A 23,905-nucleotide genomic window follows, 5' to 3' on the forward strand; every position below is an offset into this window, starting at 1 on the left:
TTGTTAAAGGGGCGACTCTCGGAGCTGGTGTCTCTTAGCTTTTTGAACCTGTAACCACCCCCCCACCTCCTTTTTAAAATTTAAAATCAGTTAATTAGCATATAGTGTATGATTAGCTTCAGAAGTAGAGTAGCCCCTTTTGATGAGCATACAACTTTCCCACTTGCCTGAAGCCTGATTTTCTCTCCTTCTCACCTTGCAACTTCCTTGAGATTCATATGCTTTGTGAAATCGTGGCAGCGGAGATGTTCCCAAGCTTTACTTTCTTTTTTTTTTTTAATTTTATTGATTTATTTGTCAGAGGGAGGGAGAGAGCACAAGCAGGGGGAGAGAAGCAGAGAGAGGGAAAAGCAGACTCCCCGCTGAGCAGGGAGCCCGATGCAGAACTCGATCTCAGGACCCTGGGATCATGACCTGAGCCGAAGGCAGATGCTTCACCGACTGAGCCACCCAGGCGCCCCCCAAGCTTTACTTTCTATGGTTTCTGTTACAAAAACAATAGGCACAGGATGGCTTTCCGAATGTATAAGCACGTTTCATAAAACTCGATGTGCTTTTTCACTCTCCATTATCCTTTTTCATGCTAATATAGTACCGTTTGTACAAAATGTCCTACCATTTCAGAGGGCTCAGCGACCTCGTGGAGGCCAAGCATGAACTTCCAAGGGGGCTGTTTCTCCCAACCCTAAATGATTCAGAGGGAGAAGCAGGCTCCCCACTGAGCAGGGAGCCCAATGCAGGACTCGATCCCAGGACCCTGGGATCATGACCTGAGCTGAAGGCAGATGCTTAACCGACTGAGCCACCCAGGTGCCCCTCCCTGCTCAACATTCTTTCCACTGTATTGTCCATTGTTTGACTCTTCTCTTCTTCATCACCTATCTTTTAAAGATAGCAACCAATACTACAAATACCAGGGCAACAGACGCTGTAAAAATACTTCATATTCTTTTATCTACATTAGATCAAGCTACCTTTATTTTACAGTACTTCCAAAGCTGAGAAAATACTTATTCAATCGCTACGAACCCATGTTTTCACCAAATATTATAAATGGTACCGAAGAGAAGCTACGTGACCCCTAACTTCCGGTAGTTTGAACTTTATTAGAAATACAATAATGGTTTGTAATCAGCTTGTGGTCACCTGTGACCTCGGAGACGTGTCTGAATGCAGCTGTAATTGGTGACGTTCCATCCTGGCACCCCCTACCCTGTGACTTATCCCTCCCGGAATTCTTTTACGGTTCCTCTTTATGGAGCGCAATCTGGGAGATGGAAAAGAATATAGGAGAATTCGTAGGTTGTTTGTTGATAAATTCAGTTACTGATAAGGTAAAAGTTCAAACAGCAATTAAAGGTTGACAGTGCCATTACTTTCCAGGTGGGGAATAGGAAGCTCAGCAGAAATGTGTGGCCTGCCGTGCAGGATTGCTCAGCTAGCAGGAGATGGAGCGGGTCTTGCAGCCACAATGGCTGAGGTCAGAGGTCACAGATGTCAGAGTTCACGGGCCGCCTTCCAGTCCGTGCAAGCAAGGGCAAAGTGAAGTGGGAGGGAGCATATAGGGCAAAACAGGCTTGTTGAAAATTACGGTTTTGTCACATCAAGGTTATGAACACATCTAGTTGGCTGACCTTGAGAGGCTTTTGAGCATGCTGACTGTTGCGTGTGAATTTTCCCATGAGGGGCGGCCTTATCCTGGTGGACGTGGGTGGTGATAGTGGAGGGGCCATTCTCTCTCACACCCTGTTGAATTCCCCCATTACTTACCTAAGAGCTGGGCCTGAAACAAAGGTAAATGCACCGGGGACACTAAGTCTCAGGACCTTAGGGGGAAAAAAAATTAGCATCCACACCCGTCATCCCAAATCCGGGTCCCAGGTCACTGAGTCTGAATGAGAAGCACAGGTTTATTTTGAGAACAAAGTTGTTAGCGAGGACCCATCTCTTGTCAGATGCCCCGTGTTTACAGAGGATGAACCTGACAAATTGTTTGCCCAGGGCACTCTTGTCCCTAAACTTTTCCCCGTAAATCACCAGTGCACTGTGGGTAATGTCGGTTTTTGTATTTTTCCATGGAGATGGGGGAAGGAGCAGTAGGGATTTGCTAAATCTACCCGCGTATAAGTGAATGTTGTTTTTTTTTTTCGTTTGGCACATACTTAGATAAAACCTTTTCTAAGTGTTCAACCAGGAAGAAGAGGGACCATGTGAGAAAAACATAAAAATGTAGACATTCTCCAGCAGACATTGCCTGCACTTTGATGGCGAATGAGAGCAATAGTTCATTCCCCAAAAAGTAAACCTAGTTTAAAAAATAACTTGGTTCTCAAAAGCCTGTCATTGCATATTTGCTATATTTGTTCTTATTTTGTTTGCAGAGGGTTGGAAAGGCATATGATGTCATGAAGTAAATAGTATTTTGTGGTCAAAAATTAAATAGGTCTTTTGTATTTTAGGTCTTACAAGAATCCCAAGGTGTGGTGAGAACTAAAATGTGTGTGTGTTAACCTGAAGGGCTGCAAGGAAGATGAGGGGAAATATTCTCACTCCTTCCTGAATATAATTATAAGCCATCATCCCTCAATATTTTTTTTTGTCTCCCCTAATTTGGAATAAAAATAAATAGATGTTTCCCAAAAATGTATTGCAGGGCCCTGGTAGCGTCTCAGATGGAACCCACATTTGCTAGGAGTGTGTTTCCTTGTTTCGATGAGCCGGCTCTAAAGGCAACATTTAATATTACAATTATTCATCACCCAAGCTATGTGGCCCTTTCCAATATGCCCAAACTAGGTAAGTAATGTTTCCTGTCCTCATATACGTATCTATTAATGATACATATGTGTATGTATATATATTTAACTCTGTAATAGCTTTGATGTCAATAGCCTTTCTAGGCCATGTATTGGCCTAGAATTATAATTAGGGAGAGCAGTCCCATGGGGTCTTTCCCAGCACCAGCATCTCAGAAGTGGTAAATCCCGATTCTTTTTGCATTGGAAGCAGGGGACACCACGTCGTCCTTATTCCTTGGCAGCCTATCCCCTTGCTAGTTTGGCCTTCACTATTGATCATTAGTGATAACAAGCCAGCAGACTTGGTCTGAATCTGGTGCACAGATGTGTTTCATTTGGCTCACATGATTTTTTTTTTCTTCTGATTGAACTTTTAAAAATCCAGAGATTTCTCATAAAAATCAAGATTTTTACTTCCTTGTAAACTTAGAAGATCTAAGGACACCAGGCATGCTGCTCCTTCGTGACAGCAATAGTTACAGCTCGTGAGAGGCTGTCCCTGCAGATGCCTTCCGACCCCCCAGCCTGCTGGGGTCCCCACCATTCCCTGTTTATGTGTGCCAGCCCGATTCATACCAGATACCCAGCCCTCGGCTTTAAAGACCCAGCCTGCCTCCACTGAAGACTGTCGATACCTAACAGTGGCCACATTGCCCTTCCTTGACCTCCTGTGGGCCTGGGAGGGTCTAGATGAAGTGTTGTGAGAGCTGGACGGTCTAGAAAACAGAAGTGACAGAAAAGAGAAGAGGTGGGTCGTGGACCTCACCGTGCGCGTGGATTTGGCCCTCCGTCAATTTTATTCAGGATACTGATTCAGAGCAAAGATGCTGTCCATAGATCTTCCTAATGTCGGTTAGTTGTTTTTAATTGAAGGATAGCGGACATACAAGAGGTATGTCATAGTGATTTGACAATTATGTAACATTATGCACTGTTTGCCGTGATACCTGTAGTCACCGTCTGCCACCAAAGTTAGGACTCTTAATGACAGTCTTCTCTATGCTGTACGTTGTATCCCCGTGGCATTGATTTTTTTTTTTTAAGATTATTTATTTTGAGAGAGAGAGAGAAGAGAGCATGGTAGCAGGGGGAGGGGCAGAGGCAGAGGGAGAGGGAGAATCTTAAGCAGGCTCCACGCTGAGCACGGACCCTGAGGCAGGGTTCGATCTCACAACCCTGAGATCCTGACCTGAGCCGAAACCAAGAGTCAGAGAGGCTCAATCGACTGAGCCACCCCGGCGCCCCTCCGTGGCATTGATTTTATCACTGGAAGTTCGTAGCTGTTAATCTCCTTCACCCCTTCCGCCCACCTCCCTAGCCCCGTCCCCACTGGCAACCGCCATTTTATTCTCTGTATTTATGAGTCTGTTTCCAGTTTTTTTGTTTGTTGTTTAGCTGGCTCATGTGTTTTGCCTTTTAAATTTCACACATCAGTGAAATCATATGGTATTCGTCTTTTTCTGACTTCCTTCACTTCATATGGTTTTGATGAGCCTGGGGTGGAGGAATCCAAACGGCTGGCTAGACTCTGGGGACTGGCTGGGAGGAAGTTGTGGGGTGACAAGTGCCTGACACATCGTTTCAGAGGTGGCTGTTACTGCTTCGCTTTACAGTGACTTGGCCTGAAATCGATTTCTGCAGGTCAGTCTGCAAGGAGAGACGCGAATGGAAGCATATGGACCGTCACCACCTTTTCCACGACGCCCCACATGCCGACTTACTTGGTGGCCTTGGCCGTATGTGACTATGCCCATGTGGACCGAACCGAAAGGGGCAAGGAGGTGAGTGAGGAAGACGGTTGAGGTAAGGGTGCCTTCGTACTGGCCGTGGGTGGTTCATCCGTTCTTTCCGCATCTGGGGGCTACGCCTCCGTCTCCCATGTCACCTCCTGGTGGCCCCCTGACTGTTTCTAAGCCCTGTTGAAACTCTTGTGTGGGGGGCACGTGAGGGGCTCAGTCAGTTAAGCATCTGCCTTCGTCTCAGGTCATGATCCCAGGGTCCTGGAATAGAGTCCCGCATTGGGCTCCCTACTCAGCAGGGAGTCGGCTTCTCCCTCTCCCTCTGCCCCTCCCCCCTGCTTGTGCTGTCGTTCTCTCTCTCTCTCCCAAATATATAAATAAAGTCCCCCCCCAAAAAAAAGGATCACCCCATCCAGAAGCGGGGTGGCTAGCTTGCTTCACTCAGAGACACACAGCGCTCCCCCAGAGTTTGGGTGAAGGAGGGGCTCTGTCCTCAAACACCTGGTTTTCACCCAGTTGTGCCCTCCGTCCATAGTCACCGTCGCAGAAAGTATCCAGGTGACTGCGGCAGCCCTTTACCCCTGGCCCACACCCCACACTGGAGCACGGAGGGGAGTTAGGCCCATTCTGCCGGCCGCAGCCTTTCTCACCACATCAACCTCCCAGAGCTGAGGAAAATCAGGCCCCCGCAGCCGACAGAGACGCTCTCCCGGGGCCCCAATGTCCTCCAGGCTTGGACCATGGACTTGTGCAGATCAGGAGGCCGTGGAGGGGACAAGCCTATCGCCAGGGGGGAGAATCACTCAGAGCTACTCTTCTGAAGCCTGAATGAACCTTTCAGTGTCCACGCAAACCTCAGCTTCTCGTCCTCAGCTCTTGGCAGCAACCTTGCTTCACTTCCCAGAGAGTCACTGGTGGGTCCTTGAGAGTCACAGATGGATCACAGGCCAAGTGAAACATTCATGACACCTCCTGAGAAATCTCCTCGGGCAGGACGTGGAAGCACGGGCTTGGGGCCTGGCATGAAGGAGCGACCCAAGGTGGCGCGTCAGCTCCCACAGCTCCAGGGCCTTGTTGCTCTCGGGGCTGCTCTTCAGCAACCTCTGAGAAAAGGGGGCCAGTCTCTTTCTTGGTGAAGGATAGCCCCGAAAAGAAAACCAGCTGCCATTGAAGCAAAGAGGAAACAGAAGAAGCCTAAGAAAGGCACGTTCTTCGCCAGGAACTTGAAATTTGGGATGAGTTTATCAGTGGAATGCTGCCTTTGGCTCTGGCTCAGTTCTCTCCAAAGGGAAGGAGTCCACCATCTATCCTACAGGGGAACCAGAATGTACTCTTGGAAGAGGGTCCAGATTATACAAACAATGGCTTGTCAAGGAAGAGATAAAAATTGAGTGAGATTGAAAAGGCAGTTGGTTGTTCTTTGACGTGAGGATAAATATGGAGACACGGACCTAAGGTTGGACATAACAGCTTTTGAGTAGAACTTAGTGCACACTGGCACGTGTAAAGACTTTCCTCTTTTAGATGTTGAGGTCTACTGGGTGCAGGGAGGACCCCAAGATCACACTGAGGGGCTAGGTGTGGTTTTGAAGGAATTTTATGGCTACGTTTCCCACGTATTCCTCACTGTGTGGTGTTGGCCCCCCTCCCACACAGCTAGAAGTCTCCATCACTTGCCTCCCCCTTGGCTTATAGGATGGTAGTTTAGGGGAGGAGATTTGACACTGGAAGTCGAACCTACAAAGGTTCAGTTATTTCCCCAGATGTTCCAGTGAAAATGCATCCATCTTGAATGTGAGAATGTTCTTTCCACTGAGCGGTGTGGGCTTGGGCGCAACAATCTGCGTTGCCTGGAGCTGGAGGTGGGGGGTGGGGAGAGTGCGGTGTGGGGGAGGCCGAAAAGCATGAGGTGGGAGGCCCCAGAAGCAGGTGATTGCATTCTGTGAGAGGGGAACATTCCTGAAGACCTCACGTAATTCCAAGTTCACATAATTCAAGACAAATTTTCCAGCAGAAATACAAGCAGAGCAAGGTGAACGTGTTGCTGGAGTGCAGCAGTCTGCAAATATCATTGTCCTGATTTCCCTTTTCCTAGCATTTGCTCCAGTGTTCTGCAGAGAATGCGACCTCAAATCGCCGGTGTTCACATCAGGACAATTATCTTAATTCCCTCATTTCTAACTTTCCTTCCAGGGTTACTGGGGTTCACGCACATTCTTCGGCATTAATGCTAGGCACCCCAGTAAAAACGTGCTCCGATGCTATTGCTGTGGGATATAAAGTGATTCTATATTAAAATAATAATGAATTGTCAAACAGGAGCAAAGTTACCATGAAGGTCGCCCAAATCAACTCCCAAGGGCCCAAACAATAGCTCGGTCACATTAAACTAACAAAGCATGGCAGGGATTTCTTTTTCCCTGCTAAAGAGGAAGTGTCATAAACAGAGACGGAATTCATTTGTTCAACAACTGTAAAATTACAACTGTTGATGAACTTTTTTTAATGAAGGGAATTAACCTTATTTAAAATTTTGAAAACAAGATGGCACCGTTAATAACCTTAGCATTAATAAAGATGAAGAAACTGTTTTAAATTTGCACGCTGCGAACGTGGCTAATCCGTACTACACTGTGTCACCCTGCTAATCGCACAATGTTTGGGAACATTGGAAATATGTCCTAAAAAGGGGGCATGCAAGGGTCCGAGGTGCCCTTTTCCTTGAAGGCAGAGTCTACATTTTCTGTGGGGGTAGATACTAGTCCAAGGATTATTTCCAAATTCCAAAAGTTGCACGTGTTACTGTACAACATTGAAATAACGCCCTTTCCAGAGAATCACTGCTCACATCTTAGCAAACAGCCTCCTGGATTTTCTCCAGGACACGTACACATTTCCAGTTGACCCTTGAACAATGCAGATGTGAACCCAGCGGGTCCACTAACACACGGATTTTCTGTATAGTTCGACACTGTAAATGTATTTTCCCTTCCTTATGATTTCCTTAATAGTATCTTCTTTTTTCTAGCTTACTTTATTATAAGAAATAGTATATAATAGACAAAATATGTATTAAGTGACTGTTCACATGATCGGGAAGGCTTCTGGTCAATAACAGCCTATGAGCAGTGAAGATTTTGGGGACCCAAAAGTGATCTGTGGATTTTTGACTGCACAGAGTCGGCACCCCTATAGCCCCATGTTGTTCAAGGGGTCACCTGCCAACATTCTATTCCATAGCTTCTTCTGAAAAGGTCAGGCTTGGACTCTAGAGCATCAGGGAATTGGAGGACGCAGGCTGCCCTTCGCCAAAGTCACTACTGCTTTTCCTAATCGCCACTTCATTGTTTTGATTTAGATACGCATCTGGGCCCGGAAAGACGCCATCGCCAACGGAAACGCAGACTTTGCTTTGAACATCACAGGTCCCATCTTCTCTTTCCTGGAAGATTTATTTAATATTAGTTACCCTCTTCCCAAAACAGGTGAGCCGTCTTCCTTTCCAATGCAATGGGCTTCCTATTATGGGGGCCCTGGGTTAAGGTCAAAGGGTACACAGAGGAGCTGCCAAGGACCCACTGTCAGCATTGAGCTGCTATTTTGAGGGCAGCGCTGCTGGCCTCCCAGCCTTGCGTCCTACACCTTCCTGAACACAGGCCTGTCTGCTATTGCTCTGTACAACGCCGTGTGCCCAGTGTTCGGGATTTAGAACCCTCCTGGGTATTCATTGCCAGCCTCCCAGCCTGCAGCCCCTGCTCTCTCTCTTGCATTCTGTCCTTTCCTCTCCCATTGCATGTGGATGATGCAACATTCTGGATGTTTTAGCAGGCCTATGTGAATTACCCCAGTTCCCGCGAATGAGGGTTTTGGGTTGGTGGTGGTTTTCTGTGGGGTGGTTTGTGTGCGTTTTGTGTGTTTGTTTTTTTCCTATTCTTTAGCTGCGAGTCATTGGATGAGGACGTGGAGGTCCGTCTGTCAACATCTGCTGTATAAAACTGGACTCACGTGTGAACACTAGGACCCTCGAGGAAATATGTAAATGCCTTACTGCTTATAGGTCCGTAGAGTGTGTCCTTCAAATCGTGTGAGTCACTCAGCTTAGAAAGTTGTCCAGTGTTTTCTCTGCCTGCAGTGAGGGTTTACCATGTCAACGTATTTTATTCCGCTGACATGTTATGTGAAGTCTTGGAAAAAGTATGCTCGGTCTGCACTGGCAGATGGTGGAAGAAGGTAGGAAGTCCGTATCTGGGAACTCCAGCCTCCCGAACTCAGCCTGGCGAGCCAGGGGCTCTGTAGCTTAAGCTTGGTGGCTCAGGAGGAACCGGGCTTGAGGCAGCTGTGGCCCATGCAGGGATCCCCGAAATGATACCTGTCTTTTTGGGAGTTGGAGGCCTCAGAAGCCTGGGCTTGGAGGCTTTGGCTGGAGGATCTCAAGATGGCACTTGTCTAGGCAAGAAAAGTTCCATTTGTCTTTCTTTAGATAAGGAACAGTCCAGAGTGACCCTCCATGCCCTGTTCCATAAAGCACCTCCTCCATCCAGTTAGCCTCCTCTTTATTATCTCCGTCCCCTCCTCCCCGTGCCCCCAGCCCTGTCTAGCTCACACCACCATCAGCCCCACCTCAGCCTCCCTCACTTGGTTATGCCCCCTTCCCTCTTGCCCCCTCAGTTCCACCTCCCACACTGAGGCACAGGAAATCTTTCTGTAGCAAAATCCAATGGCCATATCCCTGTCCTCTCTAAAACCTCTCCGTGGCTTCCCGTAACCCTGAGGACCAAGTCCGAACTCTGTACTCTGTCTCTACAACAGTGCATCTCCTGCCAAACTCTTGGGGCTTTCGGCAGTTCTTCAGAGTTGGAAGGAGGCTTTGGCATCCCCTCTGTCCCTTCCTCCACCTTCCTCTTCTCCTCTCCCCCAGGCTCTTGCACGTGCACTTTGCACATCCTGCGATGAGGTCTACCCGATCGGTTAATTCCTACATTTCTCCACTCACTGCCCCCTCCTCCAGGAAGCTTCCCCTGATTCCCTTTTCCTCATGCTTCCACCGCATCCCGGGCACCCCTCCATTCAAGCTCTTGACTTAACTACATCCTAATCATGCCCCCCCATTAGATCAAGAGTAATGTGGGTCAGGATCTGGCTTGTCTTTTTCTTTGTACCCTCAGAGCGTATGGATAATGCTTCTTTCAGAATGCTAAGCAGTAAACTTGTGTGTGTGTATGTGTGTGTGTGTGTGAAGGGAATAAATACATGCAGTTAGTTCAGTAATTCCATGCAAATCCTGACTAGATTGTCAGCTTCTGGAAATCAGGGTTATATTTGACACATTTTTGTATCTCGCACAGGCTCTCAACCAATGTGACACGCAGGTGGCATTCATCACAACTGCATTTTGACAGATGATTAAAATAAGGAGATTTTTAATTACTGGATCTTTAAGAGAAAGAGAAACCAATGTTTCCTGGTTATTATAACTCTTGGTTGAGCCATTTAAAAAATACAGAACAAAACAAGACACAAACCCCTTCCCTTCCAGCCTTTCCCACCTAAGCCACGCTCTTACTCTCAGAGGTCAGGTGACAAGCTCTTTTGCTTCTTTATCCCATGTGCTTTTCTTTCCATTTCTCTCTTCTGGCTTGCTCAATGAATTCTAAGCCCGAGAATCTAAACCATGTTCATGTAACAGCATTTTTTTTTTTCTGGTGTTGCTGTCGTTTTAATTGTTTAAAGTCAAAAGTGGACTGAAAGGTCAAAATACTAGAGCCTTGTAGAGCTGGGTGTTGAGGTTGTTATAAGTTTTGGAAGAAGAAGTGGCATGATGCTTTAAAGAATGAATATCGTCTGGGGCACCTGGGTGACTCAGTTGGTTAAGAGTCTGCCGTCGGCTCATGTCATGATCCCAGGGTCCTAGGATCCAGTCCCACATTGGGCTCCCTGCTCAGCGGGGAGTCTGCTTCTCCCTCTGCCTCTGCACCTCCCCCCACTTGCGATCTCTCTTGCTCTCACTCTCTCTCTCAAATAAGTAAAATCTTAAGAGAGTAAATAATGGGCTTTTAAGATTTGCAGACTTTTATTATTTTTTTAAAGATTTATTTGTTTGAGAGAGAGCATGTGCATGGGAGCCAGGGGGAGGAGCAGAGGGAGGGAATATCAAGCAGACTCCCTGACAATGCACGGAGCCTGATTCAGGGCTCGATCTCACGACCCTGAGATAATAACCTGAGCTGAAATCAAGAGTTGATGCTTAACTAACTGAGCCACCCAGGTGCCCCTGCAGACTTTTAAAAAATGGCAACTTCTCTTTTAAGTATTAATTTTGCTCTTAACTTTAAAGCAATAGTGTCCTAACTATATATATTACACATCCTTGCATGATTTGAACTTTTGTAGAAACGAAACACAAATACAATATAAATCATAAAGCAGTGAAATAATGACCATAATCAATGAGAATCTCCTGAGCAAATACTGGTTACCTATTACTTTTCTTGGTGTCCCCCCCCTTTTTTTTGAGAGAGAGGGTGTGTGTGCAAGCAGTTGGGAGGGGCAGAGGGAGAGGGAGAGAATCTTAAGCAGACTTCCCACTGAGCACGGAGCCTGACACGGGGCTCAATCTCAGAACCCTGAGATCATGACCTGAGCCGAAATCAAGAGTCCGGTGCTTAACTGACTGAGCCAGCTAGGTACCCATCTTGGTGCTTTTTGAATGCAAGAGAAGTAGGTGGCTGGGGCCCTTTTCAAGTAGCTGAGTTGGGGTGGTAGCTTCAGTACGTAGAAACAAAAGCCACAAATCACCAAGCAAGACATAATGGACTGGCTAAGTAAAAGTCTTAAGAGAGAGAAGAATAAGAAGTGGTAATCGGAGTAGCCTAAATATATAAAGAACACCTACAAATAAATAAGAACAATACAGAAGAAAAAACAAGAAAGGATACTTGAATGGATGCTTTATAGACAAGGGAACACATGTGGCCAATAAACTTATACAGAGATATTTAACCTCATTAATAATCTAAGAAATGAATGTCCAAGGCCAGGGTGAGGCACCACTTTATACCTATCCACTTGTTAAAAAGTAGGCATCTAACAAATGCCAAATGTTAGAAAATGGCCTTGTTGAAGGGAGTATCGATCATCACAACAACTTTGAAATATATTTATTATCTTGCAATGTTGATCATTAGAATACCTTAAAACCCAATAATTCTGCTTCTAAATATATCTCCAAGAGGAATTTGAGCACATATGCAGCAAAAGATGTGTGCAAGAACATTCATAGCTATGCTTTTTATAGTATAGCCCCAGATCAAAAGCAACCAAAATGGTCATTGTTAGGAGAATGGATAGATAAATTATGGCTCATTCATACAGCAAAAAACTCTATAGCAATGAAAATGAAACACTTTTTTCTAAAGTTTAAAAACTAAAACCCCTAAACTTGAGGATAGTGATTTAGCTGCTGGAAAAGACACTGAAGTATGAGTTGAGAAGGAACACAGAGAGAGATGTAAATCAGCTGTCCTCAAACTTCAGCATGCATTGGAATCATCCAGAAGACTTGTTAAAACACAGATGTTGACCCGAGAATTTTTGTTTCGGTAGGTCTGTGGTTGGTCCCAGAATTTCCATCTCTAATAAGTTCCCAGATGGTGTTAATGCTGCTGGTCTGGGAATCACAGTATGAGTTATTAGCAATATTCTCAATTAGGGGTTGGCAAGCTGTCAAATCTGGCCCACTGCCCTTTTCTGAATGGCCCACGAACTCAGAGTGGTTTTTACATTTTTAAATGGTTGAAAAAAAGAATCAAAAGAAGAATATGTTGTGACACATGGCAATTGCATGAAATCCAAATCTCAAGGTCCATAAATAAAGTTTTATTGGAACACAGCATGCTCATTTGCCTACATAGTGTCTATGGATGCTTTTTCTCTGTGATGCCAGAGTTAAAGACGTGACAGAAAACATACAGCCCACAAAGCTGAAAATATTTCCGACCTGGCTCTTTAAAGAGAGGGTTTGCCAACCCTTGTTCTAAAGGGAGAGGGGCTGATTCATGGGTATTTATACCATTATTTTATTTTTAAGATTTGATTTGTTTATTTGAGAGAGAGAGAGATAGCACGAGAGAGCATGAGCAGGGAGGAGAGGGAGAAGCAGGCTCCCTGCTGAGCAGGGGTGACATGGGGCTCAATCCCAGGACCCCAGGATCATGACCTGAGCCGAAGGGAGATGCTTAACCAACTGAGCCATCCAGGTGCCCCTATGGCATTATTTTAAAATATGAGGTAATCATTAAAATAAAAACAGGGTCCTGTGTGAGCCAGGGATGATAGTTGATTAAGAAACAAGAATGTGCTTACTCCCAATTCTGTGCATCTGAAGGTAAAAAAAAAACCAAAAAAAAAAAAAACCAAAAAAAAAAAACAACCAACTTTTTTTTTTTTTTTAATCATTATCAGGAGTTAGTAAGGAATGGCTTCTTAGAGTTGGTTAAGATTGGACTGCAAGGATGGGGCATTCATAGATTGAACAGAGGGTTGCCTGGGGCACCAAAGGGCTCTAGCAGGGAATGGCTCAGCAGGAGTAGAGAGCGAAGGGATTGGCTTGAGTGGAGCGGAGCAATCTTTGCTAGGAAAGTGGGTAGGTCAGTGGGGGATGGGTGCAGGTGGAGGAAAAGGGAGGTAGAAGAGTGCCAACCTAGGCTGAGCAATTAAGTACGCACAAAGATAATAGAGCATTAACTAGCAGAGGCTATGTGATGACCTGGATACATTTTACTGCACACACCAACTTCGATAAGTCAACATAATCTATCGAACACAGCATAGCACAGAACATTCCCTAGGCAAACACAGCGTGCATTATAAAAATGGCATTTCTTCTATTAGCAAAAGAAGGTAAAAATGTTTTCTTGTTCTTCTAGGTTTATTTTGGGTGGGCGAGGGGCAGAGGGAGAGGGGCACAGGGAGAGAATCTTAACCAGGTGCCATAGCCAGCTTGGAGCCCATCACTGGGATAGATCTCACGACCCTGAGATCACAACGCAAGCCAAAATCAAGAATCGGATGTTTAACTGACTGAGCCACCCAGGTGCCCCTGTTCTTCTAGTTTTAAAACTAGTAAATGATCATACCATAGAAAATTTGGAAAAAATCGGGAAAAGCACAAAAAGAATAAAAATTTCCCGTAATGCTACCACTCAGAGATAACCAAGCTAACATTTTGGTGTCTGTTTTCCTGCTGTCTGTAGCAGTCTCAATCTCTGTATTTGATTCTTTGTTTCTAACAAAAATGGAACCACAGTGTTGAGACTGTTCTTTGGCCTCTTGTTCTGTTTTCTTTTAAAGGTAACTGTATGTGGCAACATGATTCCTTTTGTATTGTCATTTTTATTTATTTTTTACTTTTTTAAAAGATGTATTCATTTATCCCAGAGAGAGTCTGTGTGAGTGGGGGGAGGGGCAGAGGGAGAGAGAATCTCGAGCAGACTCCATGCTGAGCTCCGAGCCTGACACGGGGCTCAATCGCAGGATCTCAAGATCCTGACCTGAGCCAAAACCAAGAGTCCAGACACTCAACCGACTGGGCCACCCAGGCGCCCCTGTATTGTCATTTTTAAAACATAGAATGCCGGGGCGCCTGGCTGGCTCAGTCGTTAAGCGTCTGCCTTTAGCTCAGGTCATGATCCTAGAGTTCTGGGATCGAGCCCCGCATCAGGCTCCTCTGCTGGGAGCCTGCTTCTTCCTCTCCCACTCCCCCTGCTTGTGTTCCCTCTCTCGCTGGCTGTCTCTCTCTCTGTCAAATAAATAAATAAAATCTTAAAACAAACAAACAAGCAAACATAGAATGCCTGCGTATCAATTTGGCAAAATAATTTATTTTAATCGTCTGGCTGATCATTTGGACTAACTGCATGCCCTCCCCCATTTTTTGGCCACTTTAAGAACATTAAAGAAAACATAGGGAATGTTTACCAATACCCATGCTATTTGCCTTAGTATAAATCCCAAAAGGTGAATGAGTTAGTCAAAGCGTAGGAACATTTTAAAAAATTAGGAAGCATTTTGCTGGATCAATCCAGAAAGACTGTAGTAGTCACACCCTTACCAACAGGCTGTATGCCAATATTTCTGTACCTCATTATTAATACTAATATTAGCAGTACTAATTATTAATCCGCTTACACATTTGAAAGATTAAGTTATATCACTGTTTTAATTTGTGTTTCTTTTCTTTTTTTTTTTTTTTTAAAGATTTTATTTATTTAGTTGACAGAGATAGAGACAGCCAGCGAGAGAGGGAACACAAGCAGGGGGAGTGGGAGAGGAAGAAGCAGGCTCATAGCGGAGGAGCCTGATGTGGGGCTCGATCCCATAACGCCAGGATCACGCCCTGAGCCGAAGGCAGACGCTTAACCGCTGTGCCACCCAGGCGCCCCTAATTTGTGTTTCTGATAATGAAGTTGAACATTTTTTTATTTCTTTAGTGAATTGTTCACTTTTTGGTTTTTTTATTTTGATCCATTTGAGTTTTTTTGAGTTTTTTTGTTTGTTTTTTTAAGATAATGAAAAAAGTTATCTAGTTGCTTGTGATATATGCTGCAGATATTTTTCCCAAATTTCTCCCAAATTTGTTTATGGTCTTTTTTTGTTTATTTGTTTATGTCTTTTGGTTGAACTAAAATATTTCATTTTAACTAGACTACTTCTGGGATGCCTGGGTGGCTCAGTCGGTTAAGTGTCTGCCTTTGGCTCAGGTCATGATCCCAGGGTCCTGGGATCAAGTCCTGCATCGGCTCCCTGCTCAGCGGGGAGTCTGCTTCCCTCTCTGCCCCTCCCCCTGCTCATGCTCTCTCTCACTATCGCTCTCTCTCAAATAAATAAAATCTTTTAAAAAATTAACTAGGCTATTTTTTTAGAGCACTTGCAGGCTTAAGGAAAATTACATAGCAAGTATAGGGAATTCCCATTTACCACCTCTCCGTTCCCCTTCCCCCCCCACAGTTTCTACTACTGTAAATATCTTGCATTAGAGTGTTAACATTTGTTACAATTGATGAATGAATATTGACACAATATTGTTAAATAAAGCCCGTAGTGTATGTTAGGTTTCACTCTTGGTGCTATACATTCCAAGAGTTTTGACAAATGTATAATGACGTGTGTCCAAAATTATAATCATACAGAGTAGTTACACTGTCATAAAAATCCTCTGTGCTCATTGCCCCAGAGTCCTGGTAACCACCAATCTTTCTACTGTTTTTCTGGTTGTACCTTCTTGATCATGTTACATAGCTGGAATCTTACCACGTGTGTCTTGTCCCCACCAGCTTCTCTTCACTTAGCAACCTGCATTTAAAGTTCCTTCTTGTCCTCTCATAGTTAGATAGCTCATTTCTTTTTATTGCTGAATTACACTGTATCGTGTGGATACACTGCAGTTTGTGTATCCATTCACCTGTTGAAAGATATCTTTGTTGCTTCCGATTTTTTGTTTTGCAATTACAAATAAAGCTGCTATTGGGCACCTGGGTGGCTCAGACAGTAAAGCATCTGCCTTTGGCTCAGGTCAAGATCCCAGGGTCCTGGGATCAAGCCCTGCCCAGAGTGGAGTGGAGTCGGGCTCCCAGCTCAGGGGCCAGTCTGCTGCCCCCCTCTCTCTCTGCCCCCCTCCACTCGTGCACGTGCTCTTGCGTTCTCTCCCTCTCGCTCTCAAATAAATAAATATAATCTTTAAAAAAAATAAAGCTGCTATAAATATTCTTGTGCCAGTTTTTGTGTGGACTTAAGTGTTCAACTCATTTGGGCAAATAACCTCAATTGCTCAGTTGCTGGACTGCATGGCTAGACTTTAGTTTTATAAGAAACTGCCAAACTGTCTCCCTTCCAGTGTGGCGATAGCATCTTGCCTTCCTGCCAGCAATAAATGAGGTTTCCTGCCTCTCCATATCTTCTCCAGCATTCGGTAGTGTGTTTTGGATTTAAACCCTCCTAATGGGTGTATAGGGGTATCTCATTGATGTAATTTGCAATTTTCCAATGACATAGGATGTAGAGCGTCTTTTCATATGCGTATTTGCCTGTCTTATGCAATGAGATGTCTCTTTAGATTGATTTTTTGCCAGTTTTGTAAAGTTTATCTTTGTGGTGAAGTTTTAAGATTTCTCTGTACAGGTCCTTTATCAAAAGTATTTGATTTTCAAACCATCAAAACCACTTATTTTCTGGCTTCTGTCTTTGGTATTCGCCTTCTCTCCCCTCACATTAGAAATATTCACTTGTATTTTCTTTTAGTAATTTTATGATTTCATTTTGAGATCGTTGTATCTAGAAATCTCAAACTTTTTGGAAGAGATGATTTCATTTTTCCCTCCATTTAAATCCACTTAGATATAATTGCCTTGCCTACTTTTGACAACAGTGCAATGGAAAATTGGGGACTATTGATATTCGATGAGTCATTATTGTTGATGCAACCAAATGATCGAGTAACAGACAAAAAGGCTGTGATCTCCTTCATTCTCTCCCACGAGATTGGACATCAGGCATGTGGTAAAATGTTCTTTCTTATTTCACATGAAGATATTCTCCAGCTGCTCTACCAAGGATAGCAGAAAACAAAACCTCTATGGTACCCCAAATGTTTAAAAACTTATTCAAGAAGTGGGGCAGTGAAGGAAAGATCTCTGTAATCAGATCTTGCATGAATTGGAACTACTGGTGATAGATCATAGCAATGAGACCTTCCAGGCCATTCGGAGGTCAAGTATTTACATCCAAAAGTAAACTTCACAGAGCCCTCTTCAGGGGAAGTAGGCCAACCAGAACTATGATTATTTATTTTCATTCCATCTTAAAATAAGGGATATTCAAAAGAGTCACTAAAAGATATCCACATTTCACAGTCGATTGTTAGGAACTTGGTTTTTGCTTTGTTTGAAGAGGGGTTCAAGGGATATAGGCAATTGGTTTAGCGCGTCAGTGAGATGAGCAATAATTAATCCTCAAGCCGCATACCCAAAAGCAGTGTAAGCAAGGATTTATTTCATCAGATCTGCGCTTTCACGATGTGATTTCAGGAGCTTAGTTATGTGTTTGATGGAGGTTCTTGCATCTGCTTTTTGACCTTGACTCCATTAATACACATTTGTCCAGAAAGAAATGATCTAAACTATGAAATTATTATCTTCTTGATATGTAGATCCGCAAGAAGTTTGGGGAAAGAATGATTTACTGGGAGAGAATAACACCTTGTTGCGTAGTCACCACGAATCTTGACAAGTTCCGATTAGTCACCCGAAGCGCCATTTTTGGGGATTGCTCAAGCAGCACGTTGTTCTGGAAGACCGGCTGCTGGCGATTAATGCATGGCAGCTGTTGCAAGAATTTGATTAAATACTAGGGTACAGATTCGTTGGTGTTAGAAATTATTGTGTTTTTCTTTCCTGATTCCATTCATCGTCCATTTGACACTTTGTTTCTGTTAAGCTCAAACAGAAAATAATTATAGCAGAACACATGAGTGACTTGGACATGGCTCAGATCAAAACATGTTCTTAACACAACACAACTGCTTGCTGAAAAATTCTGATGTAGTCACTTTAGAGTCTAAGATGCTGTAATTAGTAGGTGTTGAGTGAACATTCCGGACTTCCGCTTTATTTAAATTAACGTAACTCTTGGGGAAGTGGATGGTTTCAGCCACGCTACTCTAGCTTACCTTTATCTTTGAACATGACAGTTTAAAAAAAAAATTGCTTTCAGTCATTGGATGTGAAATACTTATTTCAAAGAAATGCATGACTGATATCTCTTCATGTTAAAGCCACAACATAGTTTTTGGAGTTCTATTTTCCAGTTCTGTTATTGAGGGAAATACAGTTTCATTATGTCTTTGACCTTATATGTATTTAACATGCAATTACAATAAATATTCCTCAAATTAAATTTAAGAAAGCTCTTTTTTCTCCCATCTTCAAAAGTGGTTTGGAAATTTGGTTACCATGAACTGGTGGAACGACATCTGGCTCAAAGAGGGTTTTGCATCTTATTTTGAATTTGGAGTCATTAACAACTTCAATCCTAAATTCCCAAGAGTAAGTATGTCTGTTAAGTTTATTTATAATTGTTTCTGCTAATTATGGAAAAATGTATTTTGTTGTTTCAATGTGTAAAATACGGAAAAACAGAAGGAATATTAAATCACCTGTAATACGAGAGATGATCAGTGTTATCTTTTTTATGTGTTTTCTTTTTCCAGGCTTTAACTCATTGTAAATAATCGTAAAAGTGGGAATTACTTTTTTACACAGAAACGTGTAATGCCTTCTGTCCTTCATATTATATCAAGAGCATTTCTGCAAATCATTAAATCATTTTTGAAAACAAGATTTTTAAGGGTTGCCTAATATTTTATTATATCACCTTATAAGGTATATGCCTATTATCTTTCCCTACTGTTAGATTTAAGGTCATTTTCACCTATTCCTAACTGGACTCAATTTTACAGCCACTGTAATCAGTAGCCTATGACTTTAATGATAAGTTATATGCTATATATTATAAAATATTGTAGAGATCAGCTGTGTAACTGATATCATATATATTATAGCCGATACCATTTTGCTGTTTTGAATAAATAGAAATATGAAAATACAAATTCATGAATATGCAAATCTGATTGTTTCAACTGTACGTTCCATTTCTGGTCATTTATGTAGATTAATTAGATAGTGCTTTCAGGATGGCATGATAAAACGGAATTGCTTTTATTGGACTCAGATATTTAAATGCTTAGATGTAATATCATCCCTTGACACGTACCTCACTTCTTGACAGCAAGCCCGAGGTCCTTGCTTTCGCTCTGTCCCTGCTTCTCTCCACCTTTCTGATACTCAAGGCTGCTCGTCCTGCTGCTCCTGGCTGGCCAGTCCCTTCTCCCACCTCCCCGTATTTCCAAGCTTGGTTCTTGGCCTCTTTTCTCCTTTCCCCGTCCTCACTCAGTGTATTGATATTTGAAAGACTGATTGAGCTCCATTGGCCAGATCTTTATTACAGGCGAAATGTAATACCACCCACTTTGAAGGAGATTCTAAGATGATGTGTTTCCTATTACATTGGCAATAAAATTTCCCCTTTTTAGGAAAGGAGGGAGATGGTAGATAGATGATATTTGGTTTTTGTTGACTATTTGGTGGAATTATACGGTTGGCACACCTAACTTGGTTCCTCAGAAACGTTCTCAAAAAAATCCTCTTTTTTTAATGTGTTGGTGAAATCGCAGTTTGTGGGAAACACTGATGTGGCAGCCTCTTCATACCCCGGTTCCATGCCACCCACCCTACGCTTTGCAGAGTCGCCCATAGTCCAGCTACTCTGCCTCCCCTGGGTTGTACATCGTTACATAGATAAGGAGACTGAAGTCCTGGATGGTTAGGTGACTCGCCGAAGTCATCTGTGTGATGGGGACAGAACTGTGATAATAACCCAGTTGTCCGGGCCTAGTCTGATGACGAAGGTAATGACCTTAATAACAACAATAATACTGTGTCTCCTATTCTCTGAGCACTTAGGACGTAGGTCCCAGGTAGTGTGAGTTTTGTACATACATCATCTTACTTACTTCTCAAAACAATCATCTGAGTGTAGTTGTCACTCTATTTTCTAGTTGAGGAAACAGGCGTAGGAGCATTAAGTAAGTTGTTTAAGGTCTCATGGCTACTGTAGGTCAGAGATGAGATTCAATTCCAGGTGTCTCTGACTGACTCCATGGTTATGCTTTCGCCCAACTGTGCTTTGCGGAGAAAATATATAAAAGCGTTCTTGTCCCCTGAGAGCTAATGGGTGGTGTGTTGAGTTCATTTTATGACTCTTTTCATTTATATAAACTTTATATATGTAGAGTAAACCTTAGTTGTCTTCAAAAGTCCTTTCCATATACTCTGTAGCTACAAAATTGTTTATATCTCTCTTTTATGAGACAGAACCTATGCATGGTTCATGTCATCTAAAACTGTGAAAGCATTTGGTTGTATCCCAAATTAACTCTGCTTGGATTCAATAAGAAAAGCAGTTCCATTCCCATGAAACAATTAGATTCACCCTTTATTTTCTTAATTGACTGGAATATATCATTAATATCAGTTACCTCTTAATGCAACTGAAATTGGCTAAGATATTATCATAATCTGGGAAAATTTGATGAAGACATATTACTAGTGTTTTTGAAGCAAAGATGATAAGATTCACCTCTTTTTGTACCATTTAGTTATTTCTTTTAATCACTGGTTTCTTAATTGCTCTTTTCTTTTTTTTTTTTAAGATTTTATTTATTTGAGAGAGAATGAGAGCTAGAGAGAGAGAGCACACACGGAGGGAGAGGGAGAGAGAGAAGCAGACTCTTGGCTGAGCAGGGAGGCCAACTCAGGGCTCGACCCCAAGACCCTGGGATCATGACCTGAGCCGAAAGCAGATGCTTAACCAAATGAGTCACCCAGATGCCCCCTTAATTACTCTTTTCTTTTCTTTTTCTTTTCTTTTTCTTTTTCTTTTTTCTTTCTTTCTTTCTTTCTTTCTTTCTTTCTTTCTTTCTTTCTTTCTTTCTTATCTTTGACAGAGAGAGAGAGAGCAGGGGGAGCAGCAGAGGGAGAGGGAGAAGCAGGCTCTCTACTGAGCTGGGAGCCCGATGCGGACTTGATCACTCTTTTCTGAGTCTACATTTCTCAGTGTCCGTGGAGCTGAGTGAATATAACCCTTGGCAAAAGAGCATCAGATCCTGGCACTTGAAACAATTGGCATGAGCTTTGTTTTTTAAAAGCTGAAAGCCTTAGTTCAATGAACTTTGAGAGATCAAGAACTTTGGCTTCCTTTTAACCTGGTCATTACATTGACATTGGGGAAGAGAACCACAAAGCCATATGTAGCAATAGATTTCCAGCTTTTCTTTCTTGGTCTGATTTCAGCTGAAAGTCATTAAAACGTGTTATGAATGGGTCATGGTCACAGATTCTGAAAACGTCGGGGACCAGTGGTTTGACTCAGCTCTGATGCTGCTCCCCCCGCCCCCGACTTTTCTGGCTCTCTTCCTCTGCCTGGGCTAAGGAAGCAGCAGACTTGGTGCAGGGAAAGGCACATGGGAGCCCTGCAACCAGTCAGATCTTACTCTGGTTTTAGAATCATTGTAAGTGGGGCGCCTGGGTGGCTCAGTCAGTTAAGCATCTGCCTTTGGCTCAGGTCGTGATCCTGGGGTCCTGGGATCAAGTCACATATCGAGCTCCCTGCTCAGCAGGGAGTCTGCTTCTCCTTCTCCCTGTCTGCCTACTTGCGCTCTCTCTCTCTCTCTCTCAAATAAATAATAAAATCTTAAAAAAAATCATTATGGGTTGAACACCTCTGAGTTTTAGTTTCTCATTTATAAAGTAAGTTTCATGCAGTCATTCAACGCATTATTATCTACTTTGTGACTACTATTTACCAAGCGCTCATCTGTTTATAGAGTATTGTATACATTATCTGATTCAATACTCAGCTCTAAAGAAATGATGATGATGATGATGATGATGGTAAGTTATTGCAAGTGACTAACCCTTCTTGAACAGGTCCTATTTGCCAGGCACTGTGTTAAGACCTTTATGTAAAATAATTTAGTCCTAAAAATAATCCAAGGAGGACAACGTTGTTTCCTCCATTTCTAGATGGAGAAACCAAGTTTCAGAGAGCTAAAGTTGGTTGCCTTTTATGAGTAACACAAGTCCTAAGAGGGTAAGGTAGGATTCACACCCAGGCAGCTCAACTCTAAAGCCTGTGCTTTTAACCACAGTGATAGTCCGTGTAAATTCATTATAATAAGTAATAATATTTCTTAGGCTAATAATAGAGCTAAAAGGAGTAGGTTTTTTTAATCTAAAATCTTGCAGCTTGCAAGAAGAAAGTAATGGTGGGTATATAGACTCACTTTCTCCATCCAATCACTATATGCAGTGGCCAAATATGATTTTTTAAAAGGCTAACGTCACTTTTTGTGTAAGTGTCTCCCTCCAGCAGAACTGGGACAAGAGTCACCTTATGGGAGGCCCAGAGGAGAGAGACCTTGGAGATGGTGAGGAAGAAGTGTTTGCCCCATTCACCACAGTTAACCTGTGTGATTATAGTGAGACCAAGAAGATGATAGAAGATCTTATACCAGGCAGACAGAAGAGAGACAGTCCATTCTGAGGGGGAGGGAGAGAAATCACAGAACATGGAAAAGGCTATGCATAAAGGTGTTCGTTAAAATATTGTTTAAAACAGTAAAAGGCTGGAAGTAATTTAAATGCCTAGCTAATAGGGAGATGATGAAGTCAGTTACAGTTCATTGACTCAGGGGGCCATTCTGTAACCATGCATTTATTTATTTTAGTGTTTTGCTTTTGCAGAAGTGTTGTCTGCTCTACTTTGAGAAGAAGGAAGTCCTATGTGATTTGACCACACTGTAATCATCACTATTAAGTTTTGGCTTATTTCCTTCCAGTCTATGTATGTTTCATTTGTAATGCAGCAGCCAATTTTAGGGATAGTTATGAAGGTGAGGTAACAGAATTTTTAAATGAATGTCATAATAAGTAAGTAAGCAGGATAAAAGTTTTTACATGTATGTGAATAAATAAATACATAGGGAAAAAGATTGGGAAAGAACAGTACTAACATTCTAATGGTGACTATCTTGGAGTGTAGGATTACGGGTGCTTTTTATTTCCTCTGTTTTCCTCATAGTACTTAAAGAACACATGGGTCAACTGTGAGACACTCTCAAGAACGCTTGAGGGTTAAACTAATAAAACCAATACTTAATGAATAAGATCACACTTACACAAATGTCTTCTCTAACTTCTAGCTACTCAAAGCAGGATTATCACGCTAGCAACATCAGCACCATCAGGTAATTGATTAGAAATACAGACCCCGGCAGAGACGAACTGCATTCACGTATGAATCAATCAAATCCCCAGGGGATCCTTATTCGCATTATAGTTTGAGGTGTATAGCTCTAAATGATAGGCTGTCTCCTTTCTGGAAGAGCTGAGTTTGACAGTAGTCTCATCAATGGTGTTAATAAGTTGAAAAATAATACGTTCACAGGAGAGGGTTGGTTGGAACGCTGGCCAATGGAAGTGGGCAGAATTTGAAGGAGTCAACTCGGGGATCCCAGAGATAGCCACTAGGAGTTGAGGCTGCTTGTGGATTATGAGGAGGCTGGCCCAGCTCTGCAGGGTGGGAGCCAGCTGTCTCTGCTGCTTCTTTGCCACTCTCCTTTCTTTGGTTCTGCCATGCCCCACCCCTCTTTGTATGTTGGTCTTCCTTCTATCTTTCCTTCAAAAAAGAAATGGCCCT

At 43.0% G+C, this 23,905-nt stretch overlaps 1 protein-coding gene across 4 annotated transcripts in view; it reads left to right on the plus strand.

Annotated features, from left to right (window-relative positions):
* The window catches only part of LVRN (laeverin), a 91,189-nt gene that overhangs the window by 33,559 nt on the left and 33,725 nt on the right, over window positions 1-23,905 (plus strand). For all 4 annotated transcript variants that reach the window (XM_057307296.1, XM_057307295.1, XM_026507796.4 and 1 more), the window contains exons 2-6: window positions 2,654-2,796; window positions 4,440-4,579; window positions 7,896-8,022; window positions 16,928-17,082; window positions 18,520-18,633. In XM_057307296.1, the coding sequence (XP_057163279.1) occupies window positions 2,654-2,796; window positions 4,440-4,579; window positions 7,896-8,022; window positions 16,928-17,082; window positions 18,520-18,633 (679 nt within the window). The remainder of the gene's footprint in view (window positions 1-2,653; window positions 2,797-4,439; window positions 4,580-7,895; window positions 8,023-16,927; window positions 17,083-18,519; window positions 18,634-23,905) is intronic.

Source organism: Ursus arctos, unplaced genomic scaffold (genome assembly GCF_023065955.2).
Source record: "Ursus arctos isolate Adak ecotype North America unplaced genomic scaffold, UrsArc2.0 scaffold_5, whole genome shotgun sequence".
NCBI lineage: Eukaryota > Metazoa > Chordata > Mammalia > Carnivora > Ursidae > Ursus > Ursus arctos.